The 18643-nt window shown below is 40.6% G+C and overlaps 1 protein-coding gene and 1 long non-coding RNA gene across 2 annotated transcripts in view; both read right to left on the bottom strand.

Annotated features, from left to right (window-relative positions):
* Window positions 1-661: 661 nt before the first annotated feature.
* The window catches only part of oxsr1b (oxidative stress responsive kinase 1b), a 71835-nt gene continuing 53853 nt past the window's right edge, over window positions 662-18643 (bottom strand). The window contains exons 10-19 of the mRNA XM_064331058.1: window positions 11690-11738; window positions 10676-10741; window positions 9462-9584; window positions 5824-5859; window positions 5355-5525; window positions 3934-3998; window positions 2872-2924; window positions 2394-2462; window positions 2150-2214; window positions 662-814 (exon numbers count right to left, since the gene is read on the bottom strand). Coding sequence (XP_064187128.1) covers window positions 740-814; window positions 2150-2214; window positions 2394-2462; window positions 2872-2924; window positions 3934-3998; window positions 5355-5525; window positions 5824-5859; window positions 9462-9584; window positions 10676-10741; window positions 11690-11738 — 772 coding nt within the window. The 3' untranslated portion in view covers window positions 662-739. The remainder of the gene's footprint in view (window positions 815-2149; window positions 2215-2393; window positions 2463-2871; window positions 2925-3933; window positions 3999-5354; window positions 5526-5823; window positions 5860-9461; window positions 9585-10675; window positions 10742-11689; window positions 11739-18643) is intronic.
* On the bottom strand, window positions 14449-18632 carry LOC135252689 (uncharacterized). The gene is made up of 2 exons (XR_010329459.1): window positions 17889-18632; window positions 14449-15109 (listed from the first exon to the last, which is right to left on the bottom strand). It is a non-coding gene; the product is annotated as an uncharacterized LOC135252689 (long non-coding RNA).

Raw genomic sequence — 18643 nt, 5'->3', positions numbered from 1 at the left:
TACCTACAAATGTTCATTTTATTATACATGTGTATGTGAGAGAGAAATGGACACTGTTAGCTAGGCCTGGATTAACATAGCCACCTTGCATAAATTAATCATTCATCCAATTGTTTCAACTGGCAATAAATAATGTTTAAGCGTGCAACTTTCACACTAAGTGCATAACACGTCTCAGTGTAGCAGTAAGCCGTGAGGTATAGGTATGCCAAAAGCTCAAAAAACCTCCAGTGAAGAAAAAACAAAATCAAACAAAATGTTTAACATTAGTAACCGAAACCACGTTCTTTCATTCAAAATTCAGATCCATAACTCACGTGGGGAGAGCCCCCTCCTGTGTTCAGTAGTAATGCTGAGATAAGGCATTGTTACATATATCACCAGGAATTGCAGGAGTTAGTTAAGATTGTGCAAATGCATTTTTTATTCTATATATAAAAGGAAAACATCTGGTTGGTGAATGTTGAAAATCGTGTCCTCCCACACGTACAACTGTAAACGTTTTTTTTTAAATATGAATCCTATGTGTTACGTTTTCAACACTGAGTCCTATTTAATGGAGCAAGGTTTCTGAATCCTATGAGGGTGATGTTGATGATATGGAATTTTTTTTTTCTTTGGCAGTAGTGGTTTCTGTAGGCCAATGAAAATAAAACTTGCGCACAGGTGTGCGGTTTTGTTTATTTTTCTTTTTTTAAAGATTTTTTCAGGCAAGCCAGGTCCACAGTAGTACAACAGTTTAACTAATGCTGAGCTGTGCAAATCCCATTAGTTTGACATCATCAGGAATTTCAGATCCCTCCACACCAGAAGCCTAAAAAAGCAAGACAAAAATCTTGTTACCAGCAGTTGTAAACGTGCCTGTACTTCCATTCCATTCCTTAGAAGTAGACAAATCAAACACTGTCAGCACAACACAAGAGACGACACTACAATCTGGAACACAAACAGCTATTTTACCGTTTCAATACCTCAAAATTTCTGAAACCTTAAAAACACCCATCACTTTGAATGTACCCATATTCACATATGGAACAGTGACCTCATTGGTGATTTTGTGAAGGTGTTATTTTTCTTTATGTCATTTTCTTTTTGAACTGTAAACTCAAGACGAAGGTTCCCTTCTGATGGCATTCCTATTGTTTCTCAAGGGATAATGTCACAGCCTGTAGCGGACATTCTGGTGACAACTCGTCCGTGAACTCTTGCTATACTTTCCCCACATTGCGCAGCATTTTCTTACGTCCGTAAAATTATTTACGGATAATGTAGGCTACCTATTTTTGTTCTTCATGCTCAAATTCGAGGGGATCCATTCATATTTCCTGCGCAACATATAATCGCGCCAGCTTATCAGAGTGTTATTACTAAGCCTATGAAGCACAGCTCCATTTGGAGCAGAATGAGTCTGCTGATTGCTCGCGCACCAGATTGGTCAGGGTCATTATGTCTCCCTGTTGGCTTCCTGGTAACAGGCTGAGATCCCAGACACCCCACAAAAGGAAAGGCGTTGGAGGGACTCAGTGGGGCGATACACTCTTGGTAGGAGGCTGAGAGCCCGCTCTATCCACAAGGGCCATGTTTGTACATACAGCTCTGCATACACAGGGGTGTGATCAGGCACCATTAATCCTGTTAATTACATTTAAATAGTAGATTTCGATACTTCCTTGAAAGCGTCTCAAGGTAGCTTACAATAATTGGAAAATTGATACTACAAAATAAAATAAAAATCAAATGAAGGCGATATTAGCTTTTGCCATAAAGTGTTTAACGCATAAACTCTTCAAAGCAAACAAATGATAGATGGTAATCCACAAGACTTTATGAGTAAGCATATTTGAAGTCAGCTCACAAAAAATGTCTACAAAGTTGTAACATGAAGAGAATTTTACATGTTATTTAATTTTCATTTTTGCTGGAAGTGACACCCAAGCTAAGGGCAAGTGACACCCCTACTGCTAAGGGCAACCTAACAAAATTATTTGTTTAAATTAAATGGTAAAACAAAACTATTCATGGTGTGCTGTAACAAAAGCTTTCTGTTTTCAGGACTTGGAATAACTCATTTTTCCAGGCATTTTGGATTGACATGGACATGATCTCTTGAACTAATCAATCATAAATGTATTGTTTTAATTTTACTGACCAGCTTGAAAGTGACATTTCTGTTGGCTTGTGGCTCTTCAACTATTTTCTGTAAATTGGCAGCAACTGAAACAAAAGAACAAAGTTACTGGACATTCTTTACAAGAGACTCACAAGTCGCAGGCTTCACCATCTTCTAAACACTTGACAGCAAACTCTCAGCTTTGCCAGGCGAGTCATTATGTGCCAGGTAGTGTGTGGACGGGCGGTTGTCAGGTGGACTTTGACGGTAGTTTCTGACTCACCTATAACCAAGTCCCTCCCGTCTACCAGGCCTGCAGACACCAGCTCCTGTGACACGCCATCTGCCGTGTCTGAGGAGGAAAAACCGCCAAGGAGAACCGCCACTCGCTTATTAACGCTGACAACGTCTGATACGCTCATTAAAAGTCACTTCACCCTGACTCGCGATTTCAACCGCGCATCTGTTCCTCCCACTCGTCTAGTCTCAGCATCGCTTCAGGCAACGGGGCATTCTAAAGCACGCCAGCCATTCTGAGTCTGCTTCACCCTGTCAGTCCAGACCTGAGTCTTCCCCCTCGTCTTTTAGCAGGTCAATCGAAGCCAATAACTGGGTCTGGGCATACAGCTCACAACCGACAAATGTGTTTATCTCTGTCACACTGTTCCACAATCATTTTGTACTTTGATGTGCTGAACCCCTTAAAAATCACTTAAGAGGTTAATGAAAGGCAGAGAAAAAGAACTGAAAGGTCAGCTTACCTCTCCCGGGCATGAATTCAAATCGTATGTCATTTAGTTCCTTCTTTAAATTTCTGTGAGAGAGAGAAAGAGGGAACATTGTCTTCGCATTCAGCCTTAGCATACTTTTATTCTTCAAGCACAAAATTTAAAAAGGGGAAAAGAAACATTATTCTACAATCTTTAATAAAATCCATATGCAGATATGATTTTTAGTTTTCAGAAAATACAAAAATTATGCTTTAATTAAAATGTTTCAGGCCCCGGTGAACGTTTAGGTCATAGATGCAATGACTACTGCTGAATCATCGTCATATCAGTAACAGTCTACTGTAACATAGAAACTCTGGGTTCTGCTGCCCTCTATTGGTCTTTCAAGATACTGCAATAGAGGATACAAATTATTATCACTTAAACAGGCAGTCCTGTTAAAGCAGTGGTATCCAACCCTGTCCCTGCATAACTACTATCCCCGTAGGTTTTCTTTTCAACCCTAATTCGGCACACCTGTCTCTACTAATTAGTAATTTAAATAGATCTCTAGCTGTTGAATGAGGTGTGCTTTATTAGGATTGGAATGAAAGCCAACAGGACGATAGATCTCCAGGAACAGGCGTGGTTACCACTGTGTTAGGGAATAATCCATGCCATGTAATCTATGTAATAGTAAATGCCATGTAACCAGATGCACACTAAATACACCTAAGGTATCTAAAATGCATTCCATTCACTCTTGAAACAAGCCTTTTAACTTGGTTTGATGCTGAGTTTGTTATATTAAACGTCTTTAAAAATTTGACCTTAATATTTATTTATACATTTATACAAGATGATATACAGGTTTAACCTGAATTGTAAGATACTGGTTAATATATCAGATAAGGTCATTAATCTCAATTACAATCATTCGATTCATTAACTTTAACGTCATGCAGGTGCATAAGTACAGTAAGACCTGATGCCAGGCTGGTTCATACTGTATGCCATCTTCAGTTGCACTTGACAGTATGATTGTGATTGTGTGCAGATGAAACTATGTGTCAAGAACAGCAAAGCGAAATGGAAACGTTAAGCAAACGTTACCTCAACCTTAATACCAAGCTGATGGGAGTCTTGGAGGCATCGTATGCGGGTGCAGCTGCTGGGGCCTGCGGAATGAGGAAATCATGTATTAAAATTAATCCAGCTGAAACAGAGTGGCCCCATTCGGCCTGCAGTAAAAACAAGGCCCCTCTGGTTCACACGCTTCAGCCACAAAGGGGTCTGCACAGGCGCACGTGACACAGCATTGACTCGAGAGGCACAGCAGCAACGTAACTGCCGCAGCTGGTAATTGGAGACTAACAATTGCCAATTTTATATGAGAGGGATAATAGGGATGGGATAACACACAAAATGTTTTTTTTAAAAATGGCTTTTCATTTAATTTTCTCTTTTCATTAAAATCTTGTGCATCCCAGGTTCATGTTTGACATGCCAGATTCACGTTTGAATGCGGAGCTAACAGCAGTGCGACGTGTACAAAAGATATTAAGTAAAGTTTCAAAAGGAATATACCATTTGTTCACCCAGTGGGGGGGGGGGTAGAAGATGGTCTGTTCTGTCTTGAGTCAACATATACTTGCATCATTAAAGATAGGCAACTATTAAATCGGCCTCAGTCAAAAAAAAACATTTGCTTTACTAGTGTACCCAATTTACACTATGGATGGCAGGGGGAATATTCATCACAAATGACCCTGTGTGTGAAAGAGTTTCGTCCAATCACATCTCAAGTTACGCTGCCCTCTCAAAACCCCTTACGCCCAAGAAACTCCATTAAATCAGCACTGACTGCAGCCTTCTCTAACAGGGCTCAGCATGATTAGGTCAAATTTAACACACTTTATTTGAAAGGCTTCCCAGGGGAAAAGAAAAGAAAAAAAAGAAAGAAAGACACGACTCATCGCTTTGCTGAGCACTCCAGCTAATATTTGCCCTTTTTATCCGCGGCCTTAACGGCTCGCTTTATCAGCCACCCGTCGCCTTCCCCGAGGGAGTGCGGGGAACAGCCAATGGGACGCCGGTATCTCTCGGTGAATAGAACGCATGTGGAGGTGTTGCACAGCTGAGCAGCTCGCTCAGCGGGGAAGGCAAGAGCAGGAAGCACCCGCTGAATAATACTGGGGTTTCTGAGGGGAATATTGATTTTGGCAGATCTGCAAGAGAAGCACCGACAGATGGGCAAAACTACTGGTCTCCTGCACCCTCCTCTTTCACCACCTGATGGCGACGATCACTCGATTCTGAGTGATGAACTGCGAGATGCAGTATGTTAATGAGAAATAGGTGTGAGCGTGCCCAGATGCACCCGAGATCGGCATCCGCTCAGAAGAGGAAATGCACTCCAGTTCTTGTGATTGCTATGTTTTTTTTATTCCTTGAATTTTTTCTCGCCTGGTTGTTTCAGTGAACTTTGGGGACAAGCCGAAGGAGCATTTTTGACGATTGCAAGCGAGGGGTACCTGGGCAGTTGGGGCAGCAGGAGGTGGGCCTTGTGCTGGGACTGAAGCCTGGGCGGCGGGTGGTACGTTGGCCTGGGGAACCTGCGCAGCGGTCTGGCCAGCAGGCTGAGGTAGTTGGGCTTGGCCTTGGGCTGAAGGCTGGAGGTGACAAGGCTCTGACACTGGAAAAACCTGGAAAGAAAACAGATTAACAGACAATTATGGAATGTGTCTATTCCATAACGATTTAAAAACCAGCATATAATTAACAGATTAAAGCAAGTCATTTGAGAAAATGAATAAATTAGTGTTTTTAATAATGAAGGGGATACATTTAATGCTCAAAACAAAGCCCCCTTCATTAATAATAAAACACTCGTTCCACTTGGCAAGCAATACTAATAAATTATATTCATTATTTAGATATTATTATGGAAAGTAATTTTATTTCTTATAATGAGAGGAAGGAAACCAAAAAAAGAAATCAAACCTCTGAGTTCTGTGGTCCATCTTTCACTCTGGGCGACTGAAAACCAAAACACACAAAATCATATCAAGCACGATAAACTCAAGCACAAAATGTGTGTTAATCTTAATCAGTATCCAGTGTACCGCAGGAGTGAGTAGGGGTCACAAACACAGCTTGCTGACGTCAACCAAATCTGCCAGATTACCCCGCCCACAATTAGAAGTGACGAAATAATGAATCCTAAATGAGTCATATCAGTTTGGTATCCACACATTCATTTTAGACTGCCAACCATTAACAGTATTTTGAGCCAGCACTGGTCAAAGTAGGATTTAAATTGTAATTAAATTTGGAAACCATTCAAATTGACTTGGCTGAAAAGCGAGCTCTAAGTGCTGAGTTTGACACCTCTCCTGCGTTGTATGATAGACCTAGAGGGCTGCTGGGGACACTGTCAGCACTACGTGTATCAGCATCTTGGTCTTCATGGCTTCCTGACTGGTCCCTCCGCTAATGCCACACAGTAGATGCAGAGCCGGAGAAGAGCCAGCCTTAGTCATTAATGTCGGACAGCGACGTCGAAAACTCAGAGCTGGCTCAGAAAAATGTCTCCTTTTCAAAGTGGAGAGGCAGAAAGGCAGTCTCTAAGCTGATTTGTCGTACAGCAGTCCTTTAACAGAGATCTTTTAAAAGCCCACCATAACATAAAGTAATCAGAAAAACAACCTAATCAAAATTAAATTATAGCAAATGAGGCCCAACATATTTTATAAAGACAATCATTTTATGAATCATGGGAGGGAAAAGCAGATATACATTTTTGTTACATGAAAATCTAAATTCTATAACCAAAAAAACACAAGTGTCATTCTGTTTATGTTTTCAATTGGTTTAATTTATGTTCAGGGATTATAACAAGAACTGCTTGTAAGTGTTAAATTCAATATTAAAGATTACCCACTGCAAGTAATCTTTCTTTTGTTGGTTAATAGGTAACAATGATTTTGTAAGTATATAGAGAATTGAACTACTAATACAGATGGCTTCCAGGAAAGACAGCTCCCCTCCCAATTGTTAAGCAAGGCCAGAAATATTTTCCACCATATTCACTTTTAAGCTAATAAGCAATAAATAACCACAATGAACTTCCTCTTGAAATTTCAATGTGAAAGATGCACCGCAGTAGGAAGTATCCAGGGACAAAGAGGAACATATTCATTTTATTAATGTGCACACTACATAGACCACATGCTGAAGGTGATGTATACTGATACTGAGCCCCAGTTGTTAAGCAACAATGTGAAGTATTCCACTGTACATTCTGATGTAACAGATAATACAGTATTTTTCCACAGCTTTCAGATTCCCGGGGTGGTTGGATTTGAATATGGAATGCTATGGTAGACCGGTCTCATAAATAATGGAGAAACTGCAAGCAAACTAATGCCATTTTTTTTGATCATATATGGCTTACAGATAGTTTTATTAAGCTACGGTGCACCACGAGGAAGACAAGCTGATGGTAAAACAAGTCAACCCCTTCAAATGACATCAATTATGCAAGGGCTTGAAGATTTATAGATGCTAACATGAGCAGGATGTTAGCAGATATTCTTCATGAAGTTAAGCCGAAAGACTATTTTTATTTGGCAGCATTTCCTCACATTTTTCAAAGATGAGACAGAAACATCTGCAAGTGATATTGTGCTGCTTAGCCTGTGGGATTTGACCGGTCCCAACGCAAGGAATTCTGAGAAAATGGGAATTCCCCAAAAGAAGCAGTAATACTGTATGAGGTTACATTATGATGTATAATGCGTTTTGAGATACTTTCCAGACACAACGTTTGTACAAAGAGATCTAACAGATACCAATTTAGACCCCTAGAGTTCCACTCATCTGCTAAACTTTCCGCTTTAAGCAAAATGAAAAATCAATGTTACTACCCAAGTTCCCATACTTCAACAGTCCACAGTACACACTATCCATTTGGCCAAACTGCATCTAATATTATGCATCTTTCACTGAATCACAATCAGGTGACTAGCTAATCATTGTCATCTAAAACTTTAAAAACATTGCACTTCTTGGAAATGTTTCCTTTATTTCCACACAGAGTCCTAGCAACAAACTGTATGAATTGGCAAACGATGTTTCAAGTCATCAAATTCAGTCACATATATAATTCAACATAACTTTAGGCATGTGCCTGTGAAGTCTTCAGTACTGCGCACACCAACTGAATACACAAGGACCCCAAAAAAACTCCCCCTCTCCACTCCACTCCAACTCCTCATCACCTCCAGCTCCCAGCTCCATGGGGAGTTTGGCCCCTCCCTGCTCCTCACTTACACGCCTCAACTTTCTCTCTCTGAAAACCCAGGCCTCTGCATTACAGAGGAGCACCAAACAGCATAAATGCATTAGTTCAAGCATCTTATTAGCATTAGTTTTATTCATATGCTTAGCAGACAAAATTATCCAGGGCAACACCAATTCACTCAAAAAAGTCAGCTTTTTAAACAGTGTGGCTCATTTGCAAGGTGAGCTCTCTGGGTGGCAGCACAACAGTATTACAACATTAATGCTACCCCTTGGGTCAGAAAATGTGCCCTAGCCACTAACAACAAGACTGTACTGTAAAATTGCTCTTCTAAAGCGGAAGATTTACGGACCTACACACTACTCTATAGGCCACAGGAGTGAGTAGGGACCCTGTGCTGCTAAAGCAGTGACAACCATGAAACTATTCCCTACCCAAGACTCCCCCCCCCCAATTTACACATTTCCTCTGTGACATCATACACTACTGACAAACCTTACATGCTCCTCAGCATGTCCCACCCCTCTGTGCCCCGCCCCTTCCCCATCCCACCCAATGAGAGCCCTTCCTTGTTAGGGGAACGCCATCTGTATTGGTGTAAAGAGAACAACCCTGGGTGGGGGCAGCTCGAGAGGGAGGGAGAAGCGCACTTGTCGCCGGGGTGCACTTATGGCCTTGGGCTGCTGGTCCTTCACCATCAAACACAAAGAACAAGGGGAGGGGTTGAGGATGATGGCACTGTCAGAGCTATGCAACACACCCTGAACATTCTGACCATAACCATTGGCCTTTATCTAACCCCTGAGGTCAACTGGTAGACTTGATTCTCTTTCACAGTGATGACCTGGGGAATGAGGAAGGGGATGAAAGGACCGTTGTGTCTGTGTAGCACCCTTCAAACTCTCAAACTCTTCAAACTCTCTGGGCAAACCACTGTTTGCAAACCATACCGATACATCTGTGTGCAGAGGGTTATGTGGATTCAATGACTTATTGTTGTCCAATAAAAAGATGTATACATTTTTTGTCCAGCTTTTTTGTCTGCTGACTACCAAATAAAATGTTCCAGCAAGTGATGGGACAGAAGGATATTGTCATAATGCCACAAGTTTGGCGGGCAATGTGAATAGCTACATAGTATGAGAACAATTTTTAAAAACTATTCTCAACTTTATATTTAACATTAGATTGTCTGGTTAATATTTCACTGTTCACAACATTACTTGAAAATAATTTTTGGAATAGGCATTTATAACAACACTCAGAGTACAGAGTAAGAGTGTAAATTTAGGAGCTGGGAAAGATGTGAGAATGGTCAGCGGAGGTGGAGACCGACCCGTAAGGCTGCCACAGCGGCCTTTCCTTCTTCGCTCTCCTCGTCCAGCTCGTCATCGCTCCACTCCCACTCGCCGTCCTCCGTCTTGTGCAGCCTGCCGCTGGAGCCCGGCACACGCCTCACCTGTGTAACGAACAAACGCGCACGCAAACAAACACACGAGTGCACGAAAGTGCGCACGATCATTTCCAAAGACAAACACAAAGACAGGCAAAGAATATTGGGCTTCAGACAGCCAGCAGGGAAATCTGTCTGACATATATGTGACCCTTTCCTTGATCCTTTTCCTTTCAAAACAACAAATAATAACCATCAAATCAGATATTTTGATTCAGATTAGATTTGTATTTGGTCAGAAATCTGACATATCCAATACCTGGCCTTGTGACTCGTGACCAGGCAAATCTGATTTTCTACCTTCTCAACTGCGTTTTTTTATTCCTTGCTTGACATCATTTCACAACAGAAATAAAATGTAACTTCACAAATGGTTAGGTGGAATCCGTTAATTATTGCATGGACAGCCACCCAAAAAACAAATCAGATTTGAGAATTAAGGCCTGCTGTTTAAACAAAGCCTTAGGCACTGTATTTTATAACTGAAGACCCCAAATTTAAAATGCCTGTCCTGCAAGCAATAAAGGTGGCTTTAAAAAAAAAACAATTACCCATGGCAGGAATTTATTATCAGCATCAGTAGACTGCCATCCAGAGTGCCCGAGCAACAATGAAATCTGTGCCCACATTTTTATAGCTTCTCATCAGACACAGAGCATAACTGCAGACTCCACTTGGGAATGCAGTGCGCAATTAAACAGAACAACAGACACATAAAGTAAGCGGAAACGGTTAGAAATCCACATGATGTACAGCAAAGAGACACCAGTGGGACAAATCAATCTACAAATGAACTTGCCAAACAAAACAAAACAAAACAAAAATGATACAAAATTCAAAATTACACTTGGAAACGGGTCTTGCATGCTTCTGTTTTTTTCTGTGAACTATTAAAATAGCAATGTCATGCTGCATACAGCAGTTTTGTGATACAGCTACACTTTAAAAGGAGGAATTTGGCACTTGTGACCTTTGAGCAAGCTCATTTCCCATCTGCCTTTCACTGCCGGCGTGAACAGCAGATCTGAAAGAAATCCATTTTTAGGATGTATCTGCTCATTTAAGGGAAGTTAATTTCCTTGTTTGGTTAATCTTACCCTTCGGGACCTTTGTCCTATTGTTGGTGCCCTCTGTAACAGCCTTTCTTGTAAATATTCATTGTTCTGAAAACAAAGGTGGAAACTAAACATGAGCAACTTACACAGTGTTTACGTTTATCAAAGACAATGTCCATTAATGCAGCTCAAATGCAGCTTTACTGACACAACAGCTATGGCCAACATGTAAAATTAACCTTTTGGTTTTTGAGGCACCAATAGCCAGTATGGTGGCTGTACCTAGAGGGAACTGAACTAATCAGCAGTATCTTCAGTAATACCCATTAATTTCCCTATAGGATACATACTGTTTTTATATAGATAAATAAATAGTAGCCATAGAGTATGAACTGCCCAGGATGAGGACATATGCTCAGCAAGCAAAGTGGCTCTGCAGTTGACACAGCACCCCCTACAGGAAATGTATGGCAATGTGCTGCATTCCAATGAGGAGAGTCTGAGTAGGCTCTCCCGGTAAGCCACTGTAATGACGTTAGCTGCTGCACCCTACTTCCGGGTCCGGTGTCATTGTGCAGTATGGACCACTTATTGGACGCAACGCGATCACATGATTGTGCACTTTGAAATCAGGGTACTTATAGGGTGCAGCAGCGAGCGCAGTTGCGCTGTCACACCCCACGGGCGCAGTCCTTCCCTGCCGCGCCACACCAGCAGGGGTTCTGGCAGCTCTAAACTGCAGAGACAGCGCTGCGGCTGTTTGGGTGTGGACCGTACCAGGTGGCTGGAAACCCCTGCGGGGACGTTAAACTCTGCCTCTGTCACGGAAAAACCGCTCGAAAGGCAGCGTCCGCGGCGCAACGCGCGGAGTGCCAGGAAGGCCGTGGCCGGGTTCAAATATCGAGCGCTACAAAATAAAACCTTCCCAGAGGGCAGCTGGAGGTACGGACCGAAGAGGGTTTCACGGTGTGTTATCGCTGAACAGGGCAGCTCTGTTTGGGAACCCGAGTTGGGGGCCCTCTTTGAGGCCGAGCGGAGGTTTAGGAGTCTCTTTACCTTTGCTTTCTGGAAGAATTTGTGCTTTAAAAGCTCTGATGATGTCGGTCTGAAAGAAAATAGACACGGTAAAATAAGATACTCACACGATTGTTTAATGTCTCTCATATTAAAATCATTACAATGATATTGAACAGTTGACCCCTGTAAGGATATGAGTCACAAAAAGAAAACACTGCAGAGTATAAGAAACTGTCTTTCCTGTTCTAGACCACATCTTTCATTTCCCCCAAGATAGTCGTAAACGTCTTGGCTGCTGTGCACTTAAGTGAGTCATGATCAGAAAATCAAATGTGTCTTCATTAATAACGAGCATTAAAACATCAAGCAGATCGCTGTGTATTTACATACACACATAAAGCATGATAACAACCTTGATATCGCCAGAAAAACAAGGAAATCATGTGGACTGGAACATAAATCCTCGAGCTTAACAACAGTTTTACGATTCATCGGAGGACACGCTCTTATGATTAATATTCTGTAACGCATCTGCAACCGGAATCTTATATCACTGGAAAGCATAAGCGCAGCAACCAACCTCAGATCCAGTAAAAAACTGGAACAGAGCTTTGGTGCACAACAATCATTGAAAAAAAAAATACAGACTACAGTTCATAAAGGGTGGACCAGACACCAATAAAACAGGCCTCTTGACTAGGGCTTAAGGCAGGTAACTGAGATCTAAGGATGTCACAAAAAGACCATATTACCAGTGTCCCAGAAACGCCCTCATTTTTTAATTAAAAATGACTGATCTTCCATTAGTAACATAGTACAAACACAAGCCAAATTAAAATGTTACAGCAGTTTTATTTCATATTATAGATTTGTAATGTACACATGCTTTGTATTGTGGTGTACACTCCAAATGAGTGTAAAATTTTATGCTGACACAAGCCTCTGATTGTAGAGAGAGGCAAACGCCTTCAGTGGATTATATTTCAAATATTTCAGTTTTCACAGTCCAACAGAAACAGAATATATGGAGCCTATAGAGGTAGAGTGCAGGTTCTGACACATCTTAAAGCGAGCGACCCATGGTGGGCATACAGAGGAAGGAGTTCATAGGACAAAGCACAATACCCCCTCACACCAGTGAGCTGCTGCTCCTTAAAGAACAGCAGGGCTCCACTCCTTCAACATCTCATAGAGTTTCACAACTCCGTGCTTCCTCCCTTGTAAAAATGAGGGCCATTTGTGACGGCTGTGAAGTTTCCTATTGGCCAGAGTTTGCCTCTGCTTTCTATGCTGTCTAAGGAGCAGGACTGACATGATTGGGAATGAGAGATTTTAAGTTATTCCTCCAATTGTATGAGAAAGTCCTTCAAACATGGTCACTAAAAGCTTTTAGAAACTCTACTTCAGCTCTGCTTGCCTGACCAGCCTTTGTAGATGCAACAAGTATGCAAATGCTCATTTATTCGTGCTGATGTTTAAATTGCAAATCACGAAAGTAGTTTAAAACTGACAGTTAAAACCGGCTTCTTATACTGCATATATACGTTTTTTGTATAGCCATTCCCCTTGCTCTTTGACTATTACCACTCCTGATGCTGTCGCAAGAATACCAAAATAAAGATCAAAAGCATCATGAGTTGCAGTATTTGCAATATTTCAGTGATATTTATATGCGATATGAAGTTTCCATGCTTTGTGTATAGCTCATATCTGGAGCTCAGTAGCCACTGGGAACTTCAGGGAAGCACACGACAGTTAGTCAAAAGAGAAAATGAGATTCGCTTCTGAAAATCATAATTACAAATCGGACCAGCTCCCTGAAGCCATTCCTACAGCAGCAGCAATGCTGCAACGGTGCCATTCCTAATGCTGGTCTGAACAGCACTCTGACATCAGCAGGGTGTCAGCGTGGCACTCCTCATAGACCGATACAGTACAGCGTAGCACTTATAATGCTCCCTGCTTCAACACTGATTACCATATAGATGAACACCTAACTGCAAGGACCTGCGGATAATATTTCGGACGTTGCGTGGTCTGGTGTTTCCATGTAATTGAACATAGGGATTTATAGCATGGTTTTTGAATCTGTTCATTTCATTTTTGTATGCATACAAATGTAAATTGGGATTTAAAGATAAAATGCGATTACTTGAAAGCAGCTTCTCGTTTTGCATTTGAATTATAATATTTATTTGCACAAGGGAGCTGTGGTGCAGTATTAGGGGAATAAAGCATTTCAACCCAATCATAACACAATAGATGCGCCTCTTGGGTCTGAACGCATAACAATCACTGTGTTTGTACTAGGGATGTGACGGTATACCGGTATGACGGTATACTGTAAAATTCAAATATGAAATAGTACTATCATAAACGTAACGTGATACCGTGATAGTAAATCACGTGACAAAAGCTATTTTCATGCAGGGAATTTTTTTTTTTCAACCAGTGCCCAAATGAAGGATCATTTTGCCATTTCAATAAAAGGGGAAGGAAATGATTAAATCCCCTGGCTGCTGATTCGGGATCTGGTTTGCCTTTTCACAAATCTGATCCTAGATCTGTATCTAGGATACATGGCAAAGCCATTTAAAAACACAGGTTGCGTCTTTCCAGCCAATCATTATGCTTGATGCATGACGTGCATGCCCCAACGGGAGCCAGCAGCTGCACGGCTGCCGTTCACCCGCTCGTTCTTTCTGATGTAAAATGTAAGCTAGCTTGCAACCTACAAATTACCAGAAATGTTATTTTTTCATTCATATATTTTTTTAAACAAGTTTACAAAAAAAAAAAAACTAGTAAAATGAGTACCGAGGAGTCAGGCGAAGGCATTGGAGAGGCAAAGAGAAAGTCGTCGGAAGAACTGAGGTTGAAGTTGAACTCACATACTAGGTAGGGCCAGTTCTGCACTGAGAGACTTTTTGGACGTTTTGAAAAGAGACATGATTTCACAAGAACAAACAAATATTGATACAGCATATTAAATACATTGACACAGCATAACGTTATAATTCTACACTGATTACTTATACAATTATTGTTTCCATGCTGATGAATTGTAACGTTACAGCTCTCAACTATAACGATTACATGTTTGAGCGATTGCGATTTAATTGTGGGCTATTTGACATTATCCGTAGACCAGGCCTTTTAGTGAGTCTCATTCATTTGAGTTCAGTCCAGGAAGTTGCCTGCTTCCACGTAGCGTATGTGGTGCGCAAATGTTTTTCTCCCCTTTGTGGCTGTTGGTATTGCACTCATTGGATGACGTATGTGAGTAGGCGTGTCAAACAAGGTTGTTACTTACAATAAATATGCTATTTTTGTGAAATCACATATTTACACGTGATTTCTATTTTTGGCTGTGTACGATAATTTTCTTCAAAATCCGATAATTTTATGACTCCGGTAAGATCGTTTAATATTTCCCATCTGGTAACGCTGGCTAGCTAGCTGTTATAGACGGTTTCATCAGTGGCACGCGCGTTGCCAAGGTTATGCGCTTGGCCCTAAGTTAACTTCCGGTCTGTGTTTGTTTATTATTGGGTTTGTGTTTACTGGCTAATATGGCACCGATTACAAATGGAGTGAAAGTTAAACTGATGAACAGACTGATGTTGGGCTCAGGTTGTTGTGCTGTGGGGTGCAACCTGACCTCAGGAACAAACTATATTTCGAAAATTAGTAAAAATACATAATTTAACTTTGTAACCTCACTAGGAAATTGTGAAACGAATTGATGAATCCCTGCGATTATCATAGCTGGTGCTTGCCCGTTGTTACTTCGTATTTTTGAGAAATAACTGGACATCGTTACCTATTAAAATGTAAGTCCTGTAAAAATACACATAATAAACTGTATTTTAAAAAATCAACTTCATACATACACATTTAGTAATACTAATACAGCCTTATTTACTATATCAACTTAAGACAATGAATTATGTCATCGCGACCCATTAAAGTCAATGGCGCAGACGTTGCTTCATAATTTCAAACTGCTTTCCTAACGGCTATTTTGCGTCCTGCGACTTAATTACAACAGTGAATATGTACGGATTCCTAGACGTGCTGATGAGAGACCACCCTTTCTCATATTAACCTCCAATATGCAAGACAGGATACTAGCAAATTTATGTCAAGTTCCATTCATATGGGGTGGTCGATACACGTCCCCTTAGTAGGGAGGGCAAAACGAAGCTTTAGAATGTCGCCAGCAGTGTATGCGCGTGAGCTTGACAATACATTTCTCACAGAAAAGGTCGTTTGTTACCTTTTTTTAGTTCATTACAGTGGTGATAGAAGTTACTCGAATTAAGTGGTACTGTGCTGTTAGCCTTTATTGATCGCTGTACAAGGTTAATGTGAAGTAGCTAGCACAATCTGACAGTACTAACCCATAAAAATGTACTTTGAATGGTACTTGGTCAATCGAACGGTAAATGTGAAAAACATTCGATTATAGTCAGCGGCACCGAAATTTTCTGTCACACCCTCGATAAACGGCAAAAGTCCCAGTAGAAGATTGAATTAAATCTTTAAAAGTTATATATTTTCTGAAACCTTATCGATTCCGCTTGGCCGTAGTGAGTGAAACTAGGCGATCTGAGCATATAGTCGCTATGTAAATTACGTCAGAAGGATTCAGCCTTGTTGTTTGCTACCTAAACTTCACAGCACACTCAAATCCCTTAGCATGCTTGTAGCATGAAGTGTCTACTTTCAAAATCCATTTAAACCATTCACAAATGACTTGGGACTTTGAAGTTATAAGTCTGGATGTATCAAGTGTCCAGTGAAAATACTGACCTGGCTATCAGTCAGAATTCTGAGAGAACCAACTGCCATAAATGACCGCGTAAAATCAACCAGTAAGAGTTATTATGATGTCACTGGTTCAGAACCCCATAAATGTAAACAGTCGAATGTTCAGTGAAATCTATCGGTTTTCGGTGCCGTCGGAGTCCCGATCTTATCATTGATGGAATTTTGGGAAAGTGCGAGCTAAAAGGCCACAAAACAGCCAATATATCACATTAATATTCCATATATGTACGATCGCTGTTCACAATACGTTAATTTAAGGCTAAACTGGTATTTTAATCACAATACTTATGTTAATTTCCGGAAATAAATTTTTCGATTGTCCTCCCTACCCTTTAGCAACCAAATGCTAGCGCTGGACCACGTCTGACTTATTTGCTGGCACACAAAAAAAAAAACGTGAAAGTACTGAAAAAATAACAACAGGGGGATAACAAGGATATTTTTCCTACATAACTAGGTACAGGTTGTTACCGATATTTCGCCTATTTCATATATAGTTGCGAATCAGTTTACGCTTTCCTGTCTGTCGAACGAAGGTGGTCGAATAGGTACTCTCACTCTAGCACTTTGTTTCAGGTAACAAACTCATGATAAGCGATAACTAAGCTGACCAGTAACAAGCCTGAAATAGTTATGAATTAGCTAACTAAATTGATTGTAGCTTAATTAATTCATTCTAGTTAGCTAGCCAACTAGCTAGCTAGCTAAACGTAGCTAACATTGTATAAATTATGCACAGTAACGTTAGCTCAATGCTATTAGTTCATACGCTTTAGCTACGTTTTTTTACTAACGTTATGATACCTGTTTCCAATAACTTGACAGCGTTACATTGCCTGATCATTTTTGTTGTGGTAACCTAGCAAGATGACCCAAACTATAAGAGCCACGATGTTTTCCCATCAATACATGCTATACAAATAAATAACCTACAGTAATTGCATTGGCTACACATGCTGCCCACTAGCCCCAGTTTGTGCTTCTAATCATCGTTTTTAAGCAATATCATAGAAAGAGTGCACTTTTTACTACAGGAATGAATGTGCATGTAACCCAGAACAGTTATGGATTATGTAAGGAATGTATGATGCTCAGCAAGGTGCAATACTGTCAACAGTTATCTGTTTCTGTCACTTGTTTTTCTGGTAATGTAACATTATCGCATTTCAGTTTGGCCAAGTAACGGTTCTTTTCTTCGACTGGTAACCCCAAATAATACGGGCTAGACATAGTTTTAACTAGCTAGCTAACGTAATTTACTTGTTATTTCCTTTGCTTGTTATCAGAAATAGTCTAGAGGGACTCTGTTGTTATTGATTGTTTGCGGAAGTCTGCCGGAAGTCAAGTTAGGGCCAGAACAACGCACATGCGCAGTAACGTTTGTTTATGTTGTTACCGTTGAAACCGTCTATAGCCTACATCTACACGGCATCTCCGTTTGCAGTCCCTTAACAACACTTCCGATGTCTGATGCTGATTCTGATACCGACCGTAACTATATCCCCCCAAAAAGCGAACTCGTTCATCCGTGTGGGCTCACTTTGGATTCAGGAAAAATTATTTTTATTATTTAAAATATACAATTACAAGGATTGAACTATTCAGTTGCATTTTTTGTTTTATTTTTCAATAAAAATGGTTTTTAAAAAATCTGCAGAGCCATAAATAAACAGATCGAGTAGTAGACTGTGTGTGATTTTTTTTTTTTTTTTTTAAACTTAAAACCTGTCGGAGGACATCGGAGCGTGTCCTCCGATGAATCATAAAACTGTTGTTAAATCGTGATATTGAGTAGTACGATTATCATACCGTGAAATTTTCATACTGTCACATCCCTTGTGTGTAGGCTATACACTGAACGAATCATGAGCTTTTGCAGATTGTTTAGCTAGATAACGTGCTTCTAATGTGTCACACTATCTAAAATGATTGTTGGATGCAAGTGATAGCAAGGTGACATCTTACGTCTTCTCAACGTGTTAAGAGGGAATTAAATTTTTGTCTGAACATTTAGATTCCTCGGAAATGTCAGCAAGCATTTGAAAACGTGGTAGAGATGGAAGGAATTATTTTGGTAATTAAGAGATACACTTTTTTTGTGAGTATTGCCCCTTACATTTGTGGCAGTGTGCATTTCCTTGAAGTGAGCATTTATGCATG

This window comes from Anguilla rostrata, chromosome 4, assembly GCF_018555375.3.
Source record: "Anguilla rostrata isolate EN2019 chromosome 4, ASM1855537v3, whole genome shotgun sequence".
Classification (NCBI taxonomy): domain Eukaryota; kingdom Metazoa; phylum Chordata; class Actinopteri; order Anguilliformes; family Anguillidae; genus Anguilla; species Anguilla rostrata.
This window is presented reverse-complemented; position numbering and strand designations above follow the sequence as displayed.